The sequence below is a fragment of the Apodemus sylvaticus genome, chromosome 16, assembly GCF_947179515.1.
Source record: "Apodemus sylvaticus chromosome 16, mApoSyl1.1, whole genome shotgun sequence".
NCBI classification, from domain to species: domain Eukaryota; kingdom Metazoa; phylum Chordata; class Mammalia; order Rodentia; family Muridae; genus Apodemus; species Apodemus sylvaticus.
The window spans coordinates 69,535,076-69,551,936 of NC_067487.1; the positions used below are offsets into that span (position 1 = coordinate 69,535,076).

General features: G+C 40.1%; 1 protein-coding gene across 6 annotated transcripts in view; it reads right to left on the bottom strand.

Moving 5' to 3' along the window:
* The window catches only part of Ssbp2 (single stranded DNA binding protein 2), a 276,405-nt gene that overhangs the window by 41,249 nt on the left and 218,295 nt on the right, over nt 1-16,861 (bottom strand). For all 6 annotated transcript variants that reach the window (XM_052160011.1, XM_052160012.1, XM_052160014.1 and 3 more), the window contains one exon: nt 12,611-12,670. In XM_052160011.1, the coding sequence (XP_052015971.1) occupies nt 12,611-12,670 (60 nt within the window). The remainder of the gene's footprint in view (nt 1-12,610; nt 12,671-16,861) is intronic.

A 16,861-nucleotide genomic window follows, 5' to 3' on the forward strand; every position in this document is an offset into this window, starting at 1 on the left:
GCAGCCATACTGCACTGGAGACCCCAACAATTTGGATATGTGAGTACCACTGTAGAATGGAGTCGGCCTGAAGCTAGAAGACAAGCTGTGTGAATAAAAGAACACTGGCAGAGAGAGCTTGAGGAACGGGCCCTTCCGAGGAGCCCAGGGGACCGGGACACGGAGTCCTGGAGCTTTTTACACTGTTACTCTTTGGTGGTGTTCTGGTCGGACTGTAACTGTGCCCTGGTTCTTCCCTTTTTGATTAAGAAAGCATGTAACTTATTTCAGATTTTATAGGACTCTACAATTGAAAGACCTTAGAATTTTAGAGAGACTTAGAATGTTTTATATTTGGATATTTTAGAGAAACTTTATTTTATAGAAATTTTGAACATTGAAAAAGAATTTGGATGTTTTAAAGAGATCGAATATTTAAAGGCTGTGAGACTTGTGATGTTTTATATTATAACACTAATGTTATACCATCTATTAATGTTATACTATCTTGGAGACAAATGAAAAAAATGGTTCTAGTTGAATGTCCTGTGTAAGCATGCTAACCTCACAAAAGGTAAACTGTACTGGCTAGTTTTACATCAACGTGACATCAACTATAGTCATTTTGGAAAGTAGATCCTGAACTGAGAAAATACCTCCAGCAGACTAGCCTGTAGGTGTGTGTGTGTGTGTGTGTGTGTGTGTGTGTGTGTGGTGCATTATCTTGATTTATGATTGATGTGGATGGGCCCAGCTGACTCTATGTGGTTGTGCTTCTGGATTGGTTGGCAGTCCTAGGTGCTACAAGAAAGCAGGCTGAGCAAGCTATGAGGACGGAGCAAACTATCACTTAGCACTCTTTCATGGCTTCTGCTTTAGTTCCTGCCTTAAGTTCGTACTCTGACTTCCCCAGTGATGGATGGTGACTTGAACATATAATAGGAAATAAGCCCTTTCCTCATCAGGCTGCTTTAGGTCATGCTTATGTATCATGGGAAAAGAAAACTAAGAGAACCATGAGTAGCCACAGTCAGTCTCGGTAGAGAAAGCACACGTGGATGCAGGCAGCCTTGTACAGGGATTGGGAAAGCAAACCCATGGAGCAGAATAGAGGGCCCAGAAATGAAACAGCAATGCTAGGACACCGCTTGTTTTGACAAAGGGGCCTACTATTCAGAATGTATAAAGAACTACAAAAATTAAACAATCATGTCCCTCAAAAAAACAAACAAAACCAATCCCCCCCAAATCCCTGCCTATCCACAAATAGGCTAGTGAGTTCTATCGTTCTCAAAAGGAACACAAATGGCCAGGAAATATGTTTGAAATGTTCAAAATCCCTAGTCATCAGGGGAGCAATTTAGAACTACTGTGGGAGCCCATCTCCCTCTGGTCAGAATGGCTACCATCAAGCAATCTGACAAACAGTGTGGCAAGGCTCTAACTAAAGAGGAAACTTAGCTCGCTCTGAAGGAATGCAACCCAAGGTACACACTACGGACTTCAGTGTGGAGGAGGGTCCTCAAAAAATTAAAGATAATTACTCTATGGCTCAGTGTGCTACTCCCAGGCATATCCTAGCCAGAATTCTTACATATCTATGTCTATTGTTATTCTATTCATAATAACAAGGAACCAGAACCACCCTAGAAGTCCACAGACAGACGAATGGAAAAAGAAAAAGAAATACATATACACAGTGGAGGATCACTCAGCTGTACAGAAAAGCGAAAGCATAGAATTTGAAGGAAAAATGGATAGACTTAGAAAGTATATTAACCGAGGTGACTCAAACTCCAAAAGGAAAAAATCATGCTCTGTTTCATATCTGAATCTTGAACTGTAATGTATGTGTATATAAACGTGTGTGTGTGTGTGTGTGTGTGTGTGTGTGTGTGTGTGTGAAGATTGGTCAGGCTCAACAAACATACAGGAGACTAAAAGAGTGTAAACAGGTGATAAGGACCTGAGGGTGAACAGCAGGGCATACGGACCATGACAGGGGCAAAGGGACCGGTGAGCTTCAAGGGAGGAGGATCAGGGTCACGGAAGAAGGGAGGAGATGAGAGGTGGAGAGTTTACTAAACACATCTTGTTACCAATGACTAAAAGTATCTAATAGTCTGTATGCTGATTTAAATATAAAGTCTAGAAGAATAAAAAGGGTTGCCAATAGTTTTGTCACTGAGCTGTGACCTCACTCAGAATATCTATAAACCTCAACAAGAATCTGATCAAGTGGGTTTCCTGAGGCAGATTTTTTACATACTATTATATTTTTAACTAAATATGCCACAGATCATTTTTAAAAATATATCTAAGGAAACAAAAAACAATGTTACTTCTGAAGTACACACATTACCAGGAATGTTACTATGATCACGACTGGATCTGGCCAACTTATGTTGTATCCACAGTGTAAGTGTTTCTTGGGAAGAGAATGTATGCACCCCCCCAAACATACTGAACTTTGCCCTCTGCCTTGGAGAAATGATTGGAATAAACATGTTTCTAATATAAACTAAAAGTAAGAATCATGAGGAAATAATATTTTAATGTGGTCTTGTTGAACCTCAAATAATCATTAAAAATATGAATACCGTAGTTCTCATAAAAGGGATTTTGTAATAAAAAATGGTCCAAGAAGCCATTTTCTGCCCTTAGCCATGCCCTGCCACTGAGCAGGGCCCCCGTGTGCTCTCCTCAGTAAGAGGCATGCTCTGAAGGGTGTGCAGTCTGAGATGTACAACCTGTTTCATGGTGACATTTCCCTTGCACACCCAGATCTCACTGTGCAGCCCTGGGTGACCTTGAACTCACAGTCATCCTCTCGACTCTGCCTCTCAAGAGCTGGGATTACAGCCTGTTTAGACAGCTCTCTCTCTGGTTCTTATCTGAAAAGCCATTAGTCTTTTTAGGGTTAACTTGTACTTAAGTGTCCATTTTATCTGTCTTCTTCCCATTACAGAAATGACATAATCAATATTTATAAGGGTTAATCTTATTCAAAGTATAAAATTTTATGTTTCTGTATGTATATGGTTAGTGTTTTCTCTAATCATGAGAATTAAACACCTGCTTAATGTGAGCTGCAGAAATAATGAAAATTTCAAATAGCAAAATGACTCATAACCCGACGTCTCAGAAATGAAGTCTCTGGTCCATGCTCTCTCTTTCAGACTGTGAGTATGTGTGATGGGAGAAGGTGCTCCCACGCTGACATGGCAGCCGCTGCATTACAAATTTCTGTGCTTCCTCCCTCACAGTTCTTAATATATCCGGAGCAGTACGCCAATAGATTTTACGCCAATGTCTTTTAATATATGTAAATTATTTCACTATTAGGTTAATATTTTCTTCAAGTGCCCATCTGATATTTGACAGGTACTTATCAATAAAGATTTCGAGATTATATTCTGATACAGTATGATTTGGAGTATCAAATTTGACCTTAGCATATAAAATGAACAATAGGGTCTAATACATGCATGTATTTTATGAACGGATTAAGACAATTTAAAACAATCCACAGACAATAGCTTAGTCTTGGTGTCACTCATCCATGGTTTGAGACTGTTTTGATGTCCTAATAGTTTTGGATAACTACTACGGGCTCTTCTGTTCAGGCAGTTTTCCATGAGAAATATAAAGAGCTGCTTCTCTTCAGGCGAAGGATGCCTGGGTGACTGATGGGCGCCTTCTCAGAGTTGCACCAATTCTAGCATCAAACTGTGAGCCATGCATGTTATGAGCACTTAATTTTTGTTTCCTGAGCCTTTCTTCTCACACACATTTATTCTCTTCACTTTGCTAGCTGACTTTTGTCATTTTAGAAAGTTGTCTATTTCTGTATTTTCAGCCCAGCAGTACCATAGCACAACACAGCAGAGTCTAAATACGCAGCCCTATTAATAAACAAATAGCACAAGACATTGTAGATTTAATCCAGAGCCAGAAACCATGCCAGGAAAACTAAAATATGTAATTTTATAATTAGTATATATAAATGTAGAGGCCTTGTTCATTAAAGAGCACATTTTACATATTACAAATGCCTAGCCAAAATCACCCAAAGGGAAGGCTTCACTTTTTGTTTCTACTTTGTATAATCTAGTAAAAAAGAAAATTTTTATTATACTACAGTCAACTTAAATGAAGCATAAATATAAAATGTTAATATAATTGCTCCATGGACATTACAGTTAGTCAACAAAAAATTACATCAATTCTGCTTTAATTAACAAATAGCTAAATTGAAATTTTTGCTTACACAGGTCATACTCCTAAATATATTAAACATACCCTAAAATGATATTATTTGAACTACTAATGTAATTATTTAAAAATAGTGTAAATGAAAATTATTCTATGTCTGGGTAACAGATGTTTGAATTAATTAACATAATTGAATCAAAGTGCGTATGGGGGGCAGAGGGGCCACGTGTAAAAGAATGTAATGTTTAAAATGCATCAACAGAAATGCAGTCAAATTCTAGAGGAAAACACCCTTACAGTAAAGGTCTGTTATTTTCAATTCCTGATTACTTTTAAAAAATAATCATTAGATAAGTCTTCAAACACCACACTCTATCTTAACTGAGCCTCAGGAGGCTGAGGCAGGAGGATAAAGATTTTTGAAGTCAACCTGGGCTATTTAGTAAAATTTGGTTGAAAACAAAAATTTAATCAATGTATATAAATACAGGTTGTTTCAATTAGTATTTTATTTAGTTAATTTCTATAGATTGAGACTTAACCTAGTATCCTGTGTGTGTATTTACAGTGTTTGTGCATATGTGTATGCACACTGTCATGTGTGTGAGTTGGTGTGTGTGAATGCCTATGTGAGCACATGTGTAGATGATGACTCTGTGCACAGTGTAGAGGTTATCCTTGAGTGAATGCCTATGTGAACACACGTGTAGATGATGACTCTGTGCACAGTGTAGAGGTTATCCTTGAGTGAATGCCTGTGTGAGCACATGTGTAGATGATGACTCTGTGCACAGTGTAGAGGTTATCCTTGAGTGAATGCCTATGTGAACACACGTGTAGATGATGACTCTGTGCACAGTGTAGAGGTTATCCTTGAGTGAATGCCTATGTGAACACACGTGTAGATGATGACTCTGTGCACAGTGTAGAGGTTATCCTTGAGTGAATGCGTATGTGAGCACACGTGTAGATGATGACTCTGTGCACAGTGTAGAGGTTATCCTTGAGTGAATGCCTGTGTGAGCACATGTGTAGATGATGACTCTGTGCACAGTGTAGAGGTTATCCTTGAGTGAATGCCTATGTGAGCACATGTGTAGGTGATGACTCTGTGCACAGTGTAGAGGTTATCCTTGAGTGAATGCCTGTGTGAGCACATGTGTAGATGATGACTCTGTGCACAGTGTAGAGGTTATCCTTGAGTGAATGCCTATGTGAGCACATGTGTAGATGATGACTCTGTGCACAGTGTAGAGGTTATCCTTGAGTGAATGCGTATGTGAGCACATGTGTAGATGATGACTCTGTGCACAGTGTAGAGGTTATCCTTGAGTGAATGCCTGTGTGAACACACGTGTAGATGATGACTCTGTGCACAGTGTAGAGGTTTTCCTTGAGTGAATGCCTATGTGAACACATGTGTAGATGATGACTCTGTGCACAGTGTAGAGGTTATCCTTGAGTGAATGCGTATGTGAGCACATGTGTAGATGATGACTCTGTGCACAGTGTAGAGGTTATCCTTGAGTGAATGCCTGTATGAGGACATGTGTAGATGATGACTCTGTGCACAGTGTAGAGGTTATCCTTGAGTGAATGCCTATGTGAGCACATGTGTAGATGATGACTCTGTGCACAGTGTAGAGGTTATCCTTGAGTGAATGCCTATGTGAGCACACGTGTAGGTGATGACTCTGTGCACAGTGTAGAGGTTATCCTTGAGTGAATGCCTATGTGAACACATGTGTAGATGATGACTCTGTGCACAGTGTAGAGGTTATCCTTGAGTGAATGCCTGTGTAAGGACATGTGTAGATGATGACTCTGTGCACAGTGTAGAGGTTATCCTTGAGTGAATGCCTGTGTGAGCACATGTGTAGGTGATGACTCTGTGCACAGTGTAGAGGTTATCCTTGAGTGAATGCCTGTGTGAACACATGTGTAGGTGATGACTCTGTGCACAGTGTAGAGGTTATCCTTGAGTGAATGCCTATGTGAACACACGTGTAGATGATGACTCTGTGCACAGTGTAGAGGTTATCCTTGAGTGAATGCCTATGTGAACACTCGTGTAGATGATGACTCTGTGCACAGTATAGAGGTTATCCTTGAGTGAATGCCTGTGTGAACACACGTGTAGATGATGACTCTGTGCACAGTGTAGAGGTTATCCTTGAGTGAATGCCTGTGTGAACACATGTGTAGATGATGACTCTGTGCACAGTGTAGAGGTTATCCTTGAGTGAATGCCTATGTGAACACATGTGTAGATGATGACTCTGTGCACAGTGTAGAGGTTATCCTTGAGTGAATGCCTGTGTGAGGACATGTGTAGATGATGACTCTGTGCACAGTGTAGAGGTTATCCTTGAGTGAATGCCTATGTGAGCACATGTGTAGGTGATGATTCTGTGCACAGTGTAGAGGTTATCCTTGAGTGAATGCCTGTGTGAGGACATGTGTAGATGATGACTCTGTGCACAGTGTAGAGGTTATCCTTGAGTGAATGCCTATGTGAGCACATGTGTAGGTGATGACTCTGTGCACAGTGTAGAGGTTATCCTTGAGTGAATGCCTATGTGAGCACATGTGTAGATGATGACTCTGTGCACAGTGTAGAGGTTATCCTTGAGTGAATGCCTATGTGAACACACGTGTAGATGATGACTCTGTGCACAGTGTAGAGGTTATCCTTGAGTGAATGCCTATGTGAGCACACGTGTAGATGATGACTCTGTGCACAGTGTAGAGGTTATCCTTGAGTGAATGCCTATGTGAGCACATGTGTAGATGATGACTCTGTGCACAGTGTAGAGGTTATCCTTGAGTGAATGCCTGTGTGAACACATGTGTAGGTGATGACTCTGTGCACAGTGTAGAGGTTATCCTTGAGTGAATGCCTGTGTGAGCACATGTGTAGATGATGACTCTGTGCACAGTGTAGAGGTTATCCTTGAGTGAATGCCTATGTGAGCACATGTGTAGATGATGACTCTGTGCACAGTGTAGAGGTTATCCTTGAGTGAATGCCTGTGTGAACACATGTGTAGATGATGACTCTGTGCACAGTGTAGAGGTTATCCTTGAGTGAATGCCTGTGTGAGCACATGTGTAGATGATGACTCTGTGCACAGTGTAGAGGTTATCCTTGAGTGAATGCCTATGTGAGCACATGTGTAGATGATGACTCTGTGCACAGTGTAGAGGTTATCCTTGAGTGAATGCGTATGTGAGCACATGTGTAGATGATGACTCTGTGCACAGTGTAGAGGTTATCCTTGAGTGAATGCCTGTGTGAACACACGTGTAGATGATGACTCTGTGCACAGTGTAGAGGTTATCCTTGAGTGAATGCGTATGTGAGCACATGTGTAGATGATGACTCTGTGCACAGTGTAGAGGTTATCCTTGAGTGAATGCCTGTGTGAACACACGTGTAGATGATGACTCTGTGCACAGTGTAGAGGTTATCCTTGAGTGAATGCCTGTGTGAGGACATGTGTAGATGATGACTCTGTGCACAGTGTAGAGGTTATCCTTGAGTGAATGCCTGTGTGAACACATGTGTAGATGATGACTCTGTGCACAGTGTAGAGGTTATCCTTGAGTGAATGCCTGTGTGAGCACATGTGTAGATGATGACTCTGTGCACAGTGTAGAGGTTATCCTTGAGTGAATGCCTATGTGAGCACATGTGTAGATGATGACTCTGTGCACAGTGTAGAGGTTATCCTTGAGTGAATGCGTATGTGAGCACATGTGTAGATGATGACTCTGTGCACAGTGTAGAGGTTATCCTTGAGTGAATGCCTGTGTGAACACACGTGTAGATGATGACTCTGTGCACAGTGTAGAGGTTATCCTTGAGTGAATGCCTGTGTGAGGACATGTGTAGATGATGACTCTGTGCACAGTGTAGAGGTTATCCTTGAGTGAATGCCTATGTGAGCACACGTGTAGATGATGACTCTGTGCACAGTGTAGAGGTTATCCTTGAGTGAATGCCTGTGTGAGCACATGTGTAGATGATGACTCTGTGCACAGTGTAGAGGTTATCCTTGAGTGAATGCCTGTGTGAAGACATGTGTAGATGATGACTCTGTGCACAGTGTAGAGGTTATCCTTGAGTGAATGCCTATGTGAGCACATGTGTAGGTGATGACTCTGTGCACAGTGTAGAGGTTATCCTTGAGTGAATGCCTGTGTGAACACATGTGTAGGTGATGACTCTGTGCACAGTGTAGAGGTTATCCTTGAGTGAATGCCTATGTGAACACACGTGTAGATGATGACTCTGTGCACAGTGTAGAGGTTATCCTTGAGTGAATGCCTGTGTGAACACATGTGTAGATGATGACTCTGTGCACAGTATAGAGGTTATCCTTGAGTGAATGCCTGTGTGAACACACGTGTAGATGATGACTCTGTGCACAGTGTAGAGGTTATCCTTGAGTGAATGCCTGTGTGAACACATGTGTAGATGATGACTCTGTGCACAGTGTAGAGGTTATCCTTGAGTGAATGCCTATGTGAACACATGTGTAGATGATGACTCTGTGCACAGTGTAGAGGTTATCCTTGAGTGAATGCCTATGTGAGCACATGTGTAGATGATGACTCTGTGCACAGTGTAGAGGGTTATCCTTGAGTGAATGCCTATGTGAGCACACGTGTAGGTGATGACTCTGTGCACAGTGTAGAGGTTATCCTTGAGTGAATGCCTGTGTGAGCACATGTGTAGATGATGACTCTGTGCACAGTGTAGAGGTTATCCTTGAGTGAATGCCTGTGTGAGGACATGTGTAGATGATGACTCTGTGCACAGTGTAGAGGTTATCCTTGAGTGAATGCCTGTGTGAGGACATGTGTAGATGATGACTCTGTGCACAGTGTAGAGGTTATCCTTGAGTGAATGCCTATGTGAACACACGTGTAGATGATGACTCTGTGCACAGTGTAGAGGTTATCCTTGAGTGAATGCCTGTGTGAGCACATGTGTAGATGATGACTCTGTGCACAGTGTAGAGGTTATCCTTGAGTGAATGCCTGTGTGAGGACATGTGTAGATGATGACTCTGTGCACAGTGTAGAGGTTATCCTTGAGTGAATGCCTATGTGAACACACGTGTAGATGATGACTCTGTGCACAGTGTAGATGTTATCCTTGAGTGAATGCCTGTGTGAGCACATGTGTAGATGATGACTCTGTGCACAGTGTAGAGGTTATCCTTGAGTGAATGCCTATGTGAACACATGTGTAGATGATGACTCTGTGCACAGTGTAGAGGTTATCCCTGAGTGAATGCGTATGTGAGCACATGTGTAGATGATGACTCTCTGCACAGTGTAGAGGTTATCCTTGAGTGAATGCCTATGTGAACACATGTGTAGATGATGACTCTGTGCACAGTGTAGAGGTTATCCTTGAATGAATGCCTATGTGAGCACATGTGTAGATGATGACTCTGTGCACAGTGTAGAGGTTATCCTTGAGTGAATGCCTGTGTGAGGACATGTGTAGATGATGACTCTGTGCACAGTGTAGAGGTTTTCCTTGAGTGAATGCGTATGTGAGCACACGTGTAGATGATGACTCTGTGCACAGTGTAGAGGTTATCCTTGAGTGAATGCCTATGTGAGCACATGTGTAGATGATGACTCTGTGCACAGTGTAGAGGTTATCCTTGAGTGAATGCCTATGTGAGCACATGTGTAGATGATGACTCTGTGCACAGTGTAGAGGTTATCCTTGAGTGAATGCCTATGTGAGCACATGTGTAGATGATGACTCTGTGCACAGTGTAGAGGTTATCCTTGAGTGAATGCCTATGTGAGCACATGTGTAGATGATGACTCTGTGCACAGTGTAGAGGTTATCCTTGAGTGAATGCGTATGTGAGCACACGTGTAGATGATGACTCTGTGCACAGTGTAGAGGTTATCCTTGATTGAATGCCTGTGTGAACACATGTGTAGATGATGACTCTGTGCACAGTGTAGAGGTTATCCTTGAGTGAATGCCTATGTGAGCACATGTGTAGGTGATGACTCTGTGCACAGTGTAGAGGTTATCCTTGAGTGAATGCGTATGTGAGCACATGTGTAGATGATGATTCTGTGCACAGTGTAGAGGTTATCCTTGAGTTCTTCTAATGCTGGTTTCTCTGCCCTCATGTCTTATTTCAATCTGGACACAATAATGTGATGTCAAGGATCTCCTGTCTCCAGTTTGTGTAAACAATTATTGCCATCTATTCTCTGCCTAGTCAATAAAAACTGATCACTCTGCCTCGACAACAAAAAGAGGAAGGGAAATTCCAATCTGCCATGAAGAGGAAGGAGGAATGAGTTCCTGAGAGTTCAACAGAAACATGGAAAGCCCTAAATGCAGGTATCATGGAATTCGTGGCTGGGGGTAGGCAGATTCGTTTCAGGATTAATATAAATCAACTGACTGCCCAGAAACTGAGGTGAATCTTGAAAGTACATCTTGGGCTCTCTGTTGTTGTTGGGAACTAGCTAGGATAAGGAAGTGCAGCCACCATATTAATTTACTACGTGCATTTATATTACAAACATCTACACACATCTATATTGAGGTCAGAGGTTGATGACCTGTGTCTTCATTACTTGTTCTGTACTGTATTTACCGAGGCAAGGTCTGACCACCTGGATTTAGGTAGTCTAGCCAGCCATTGTGCTTTGAAGATCCTTTTATCTCTACCCCGGTGTCGGGACTACAGGCAGTAATCCTGATGACCAGTTAAATCCATCATTTAGATGGTTTGTGGGAATTCAAACTAATGCTCATTTATATAGGACATTAAAATTGCATGGACTGAATATAATTGTAACAATTATACCATGTTCTCATCATTACTATAGAATAAAGGTATTTTAATACTATCTATTAGAATCTCAGTTTCCTAATACAGATTTTTAGGACTCTCTTAGATTTATGCAATATACAAATCTAGAAATGGAATATTTGAAATAGCATGAAGACTCCAACAGAAGGTGTAAGATTTTATTCATAAAAACAAAAGTGAAAAGGCTCAGACCCTATGTTAAATATATCTGTTGATACATACAGGCTCATCTACAGAAAAAATAAGACTTCCATATTTTGGTACTTTCTGTCCTGTTTCATGATATGTTCTCTGATCCAAGAAATTGAACACATATTCGATCTGCAGGCTACAAAAGCTCCAGCTGCTAACACGAGGACTGCTGGGCACTGAGTCATTCTGACCAAGCCAGCTCTGCTTTCTCAAGTTTCCTTCTGCTCTGGAGGTGAGCCTGGGTGCTGGCACCCAAACACAGAGAATACCAGCCAGCCAGGACACTTCAAAAGACAGCATAATTTCTTTCTTTTCTTTACTTTTCTTTTGTCTTCCTTCCTTCCTTTGTCCATCCTTCCATCCTCCTTTTCCTTCTTCCTCTTCTTCCCCCTACTCTGCCTTTGGTTATTTCAGATGAGGTCTCCTGACAGAGCTCTGGTTGCCAAGAAACCAGGCTGGCCTCTACCTCCCTCCAGGGATCTGCCTACCTCTACCTTCCAAGGGTTGGCATTAAAGGCATGTGCCACCATGCCTGGCTCATCGTGAATTCATAAGACTGTGGATAAGGGAACCAAAATTTATTGGTACAAGTACCTTAATAACTTGCAACTTTCTTTTGACATTTTTGATAGTGAAAAATATATGAATCAAAAGAAAGGAATAGAAAAGTGCATTTGAAACAATTTTACTTTGTTTGAAGATAAAACTGAACTGTGATGGAGCAAATGACATACTGTTAATCATTTCTTCTGGTACTACAGCATGCATCCCACCCACATCCTAAAACTAAACTGTAACAATGTGCTTTATTCTTTTTAGTAAATAAGAACTTACGATGTTGATAAAAAACCAAATGAGAATAAACATTTAGAAACTGAAACTCTTGAAATTAAAAATTTAAGATTTACTGTTAAATATTTAGACTTAGCTCAAGAAGCATCTAATTACATATTTGACATGCTATCATAACAAGGCACAATATATATGAATTTTATATCCCATGAAAATAAACCAAAGTATGCTATTGAAAATTTCACTGAGAATGTTCAGGATTAACTGAAATTAGCTCTACAAGTCAGCCTATCATTTTCTGGAAATATATAGTAAATATTACAAGGTTGCAACCACATACAATATGACTCCTCAAATCTATAAAGGCATGTAAATAGTCACAGATAAAGCATGAGGATATGTGTGTTTCTATGTTCCAGCAAAACTTAGCAAACAAGTCAGTGAGGACCAATTCGGGCTAAGCAGTTAGCGGGGACCACAGATGAAGGTAGATTCATACAAAAAGAAACACTTCTGATATTTGCAAGATCTTTTAAAACTTTTAAGTAGCACATAAATCTTACCTGATTAGGTATCCTCAATGGGGGCCTTGGGCCTCCAGGGTACCGAGGTGACATAAAAGGCTATTAAAGACAAACAAACCAAAAATCAGAACAACTTAAGACACAAATCTAAAAATAAACTACTTGAAAAATGTAGAATAAATACAATTCATAATCAATTCATTTTCCTGTTTCCAGCAGAACAAAGCTTCCAAGAAAATTGTCATCCTGCCGTTTATTTTGAGGAATATATGGGAATTTTCAGGAAATGTGAAAACATCGTAGAAGATAAAAACCACAGCAATTAAAAAATGTGAATTTCTAAAATGATGATCTAATTGGCAAAAACAGGAAGAAGAAATGGGTAAGTTAGTCCCCATAGCCATCAGGTTTGGTGGTCATTGCATTATACACGATAGGTTCTGAGATTGTACTTTTTAATAAACTATAAATACTATCAGTTTTCAATAAAAATTAAAAATTTCAAATTTCACCCCCTATACAATACAAGATTGTATTCTATACAAGACTGCAAAGAACTTTATTTTCTATGGGTCATCTGTAATCCAAAATACTTTGTTGTCTTTTCCCATTATGAGTTTGTTATATGATTAATTATAAACTTTAAAAGTAAAACTTTTCATATTTTGACTGTAGTATATTCTCTGAGGTATATATACATTTAAACAAAAGAAAAATGATCTTCTTTTAAAATTTAGGTTAATTTATGTTGTTGGATGAATCAAAGGCTCCTTTAAGTTGGGTTAAATCTTTAGTATGAAACTGAGTATCTATGAGTATCTTTGTAGCCAGTGCTTATAAAGGTGAGTGTCCAAAACTTGACTACTTAGACTCAAGTTGTTTAGTTCTAAAACTCTATGAAATTATTCAAAACTTCAATTCTATTACTATTATTATTAATAATTAGCAGAATAATAACTTTTGCTTATTTATATATTAATACTTTAATAAGATTTTCACACATAAAATAAGAAAGGACTTCTTTCTAATGGGCTTCATATTAATTAACATATTAAGAATAGTTTAATATATACTGAGAATCAGTTTAATAAATGTAAAGTAGATAAAAAGGTTTGCAGACCCAGCTTACAACATTTTCTAAGTGAACCCTGCATTTATGTCTTTTGTAAGTAAGGCATTTGGAGTGCAGCAATAAAATCTCACAAAATTTCTGCCATGCAGATTTGTTTCTATCATGTCCACTGCAGTCTCGGGAGCTCGGAGGACTCAGCTCACATGGAACAGGCAGTGTGCTCCACTCCTGTGTCACTGGGCTCCCAGGGGAGCATTTTATTGGGCAGACATGGCGGACTGTTGGGAGTAATAGAGTTACCTCCAGCTGCTAAAACTTAAGTACACTTTTCCTACTTTAACAAAGTTGATTACAAAACACTTAGCTTTCATGGAAGTCAGCAGAGTTAGTTCTCCTCTTCAGTGGAGAAGCTGTTCTAAGAGAACTGGCGAGTCAACTATGTATTATGGCCTGGCAGATGCCTAGTCCAACATTCAGGCTCTGCTCCTTTCTTTCTTTTTTAAATCATCCAATTTTACTTGCATAATTACAATTTTAAATTTTGGACTCAATTTAAGTACAGTTATTTAGTTTTATAATAGCTGCCTTTCTTTACAAAGAGTTGTTTCATGATATAGTCACAAATTCAAGGTGTAATACAACTTACTGAAATACAAAGAAATGTAAGTATCTTCCTAGTATTCCTACCTACAATAAAATCACATGGAAATGGAGTACAGGCCCAAAATGTGAAAAGTCTCACCAAACACCAAATGCTCACACAAGTAACTCTTACATGCCTTTGGAAACAGACTACTTAAAACTGGTATTTCCCTAATGTGAAAGGAAGCTACACTGTTGACTTCATAGATCACCTGATCCCTGAAAGACTGAATATGAACCCCAGGATCTGGATGAGGATATCTACTCTTCTACCTGGCTTACAAGAGTCACCTGAGGCTGTACGTGGGGCTAGGGATGGACAGGGCCTGTAAAATAACAATGGGAGAGACAGATTCTGGCTTAGAGAGCTCATTTCCTCATATGCCCTCCTCCAAAATAATTCACTTTGTGTTTTGGTGAAGGAAGGGAGGAAAGGACAGGAGATGGATGGAAGAAGTCACATAGCTAAGCACTTCCATAGAGCACACATGACAGAACAATCTAGCTCATTTACAGTTTTTGACATATTTTTATCTAAGTTATAAAGAATGTTTTAGTGAAAGTATTCCTTAAAAAATTAGTGCTAGCATTCTAAAGATTTAGACCAAACCTAACTCTACCATAGCTAGAGAGCCACCTAAGTGTTAACTGTCTAATGAGTTAACTTATGCAAAAACAGCATAACCAGACTGTCTGTACTGGATCAACTGGACTTCACTACTAACAATTCAAATTAAATTATGCAATGGTAAAATACTGATCTAGGCAAGAGATATCTACCGATAATATTAGCTACATACTTAATAGACATGTTGGTACTTTCTGAATTTATAATTTAGGACAAATATGTTCTTCAAAGACTCCTTAGCTCTGAAAATAAGCTTATTCTATATTTCTAAGGCAGTTTTTTTTTTGTTTCATTTTGGTTTTTTGATTTAAGTAGGACATCAAATCCCTGGGAAAAGTTATTTATAATGTATATGGAAAAAGTCTGTGTGAGTCTTGGCTGCTCGATTTTGTAGCATCACTGATTAGTAGGACAGCCTTGAGCTATAAGCTTGGGGGAGGGGAGGCTAAAGTTTTCTTAACCATAAAATGAAGAAGTTGGACCAGATTATATTTAAAATCCTTTACAAAACAAGGGATTCAGGATTCTGAAGTAAGTCCTTTTTACTTTGCCTTTAAATTCAAAGGTTAGCATAGTGTACAGCTGCGGACATCTCACGTGTGTGGGAGTGGGGAAGGGCTACAGACAAAGCGAGTTCAAAGGCTCGAGTCACTGTTATCAAGGAGCTGGAGAAAATGACCACGCCTTCTAGAGACAAGGACCGATGCCTTAGAGGTCAGCTGGGGAGAAGAGCACCCCTATTCTAAGAGTGCAGCAAATGGAATCCCTCATTTGACAAGTAATTTTCTGAGCATTCACAAGGGCACAGGTTCTAGGTCGGATCTGTCAGTGATCAATTCTCTCTCCCCGGGATTTGTCAAAACTCACAACCTTGTTATTAAACTGAGAAATAATTTTCCGGAGAATGTTCTGTGCATCAGTCCCCTAGTTTGCAAGAAATAGAATGTTCTCTTTACCAAATGTCAAGTACCAAGGAAAGCTAAAACAACATCACCACCCAAAACCTTTGATCTGTGCCTTTCCTGGAAGCCATATTGTATCATCCCTACTGAATCAAATACACATTCCTCAGTGCCTGAAAATCTAGAGGATGATTTTCAAGTTCCCAGACTGGCCACACACATGAGATGAGGTTCCTTGCAGCACATGATAGCTTGGTCTGCATTCTAACAGGAAAGCTTTTCTCGTAAGCAAAATTCTCTCTGCCTGCTCCCACTATTAACCTGTGCTTGGGGTGTTTGTGTCTCCACAGAATTCCCATGATGAAACCAAGTCCTCAGTATAAAGCTATTTGAAGATGGGGCTGTGGGGACTCTTTATGGAGGGCAAAGCTTTCCTGAATAGTTTGCTGTCTTTAACAAGAGGCACAGAGGGTTGACTGATTTCCCTCCTCCTTGTGAAGGGCAAATGACTGCTCACTGAGAAGAGAACTGAACACAAGGCTGCTTGGAGTTTGGTTGTTTAATGTTTGGAGATGGGGTCTTTATAGCTCAGATTAGCCTCAAGGTTGCTATGGAGCTGAAGATGACTGAATTTAGGGTTCCCAGGCCTCCCCTTCCTGAGTGTTGGGGTTTTAGGTGTCTGACCCTGTGCCGGGGTGGCTAGCTGTGTGCTAACAGATGGAACTTACTTCATGTATACCACAGAAACACTCTACTAAGTGAACTGTCTTAAGTCCTACACCTTGATTTTGACTATTCTTGGCTTCAAAACTCTGAGGTGCAAGTTTGTTGCTTAAATTACCCAATCTACAGTATTTTCATTATAGCAGACCACACTGACTAACCCTAAAGGAAATGGGTTACTGGAAAGTAGGAAGAACACAAATGCACACTAGGACAAATGGCATGTGACAACACCTGGCAGGAGCACATGTGCACTGCGCCAAGGGCCTTCGAGAGAGTAGACTTATGTCGTCAGAACCATAGTTTGTTTAGGAATAAATGTC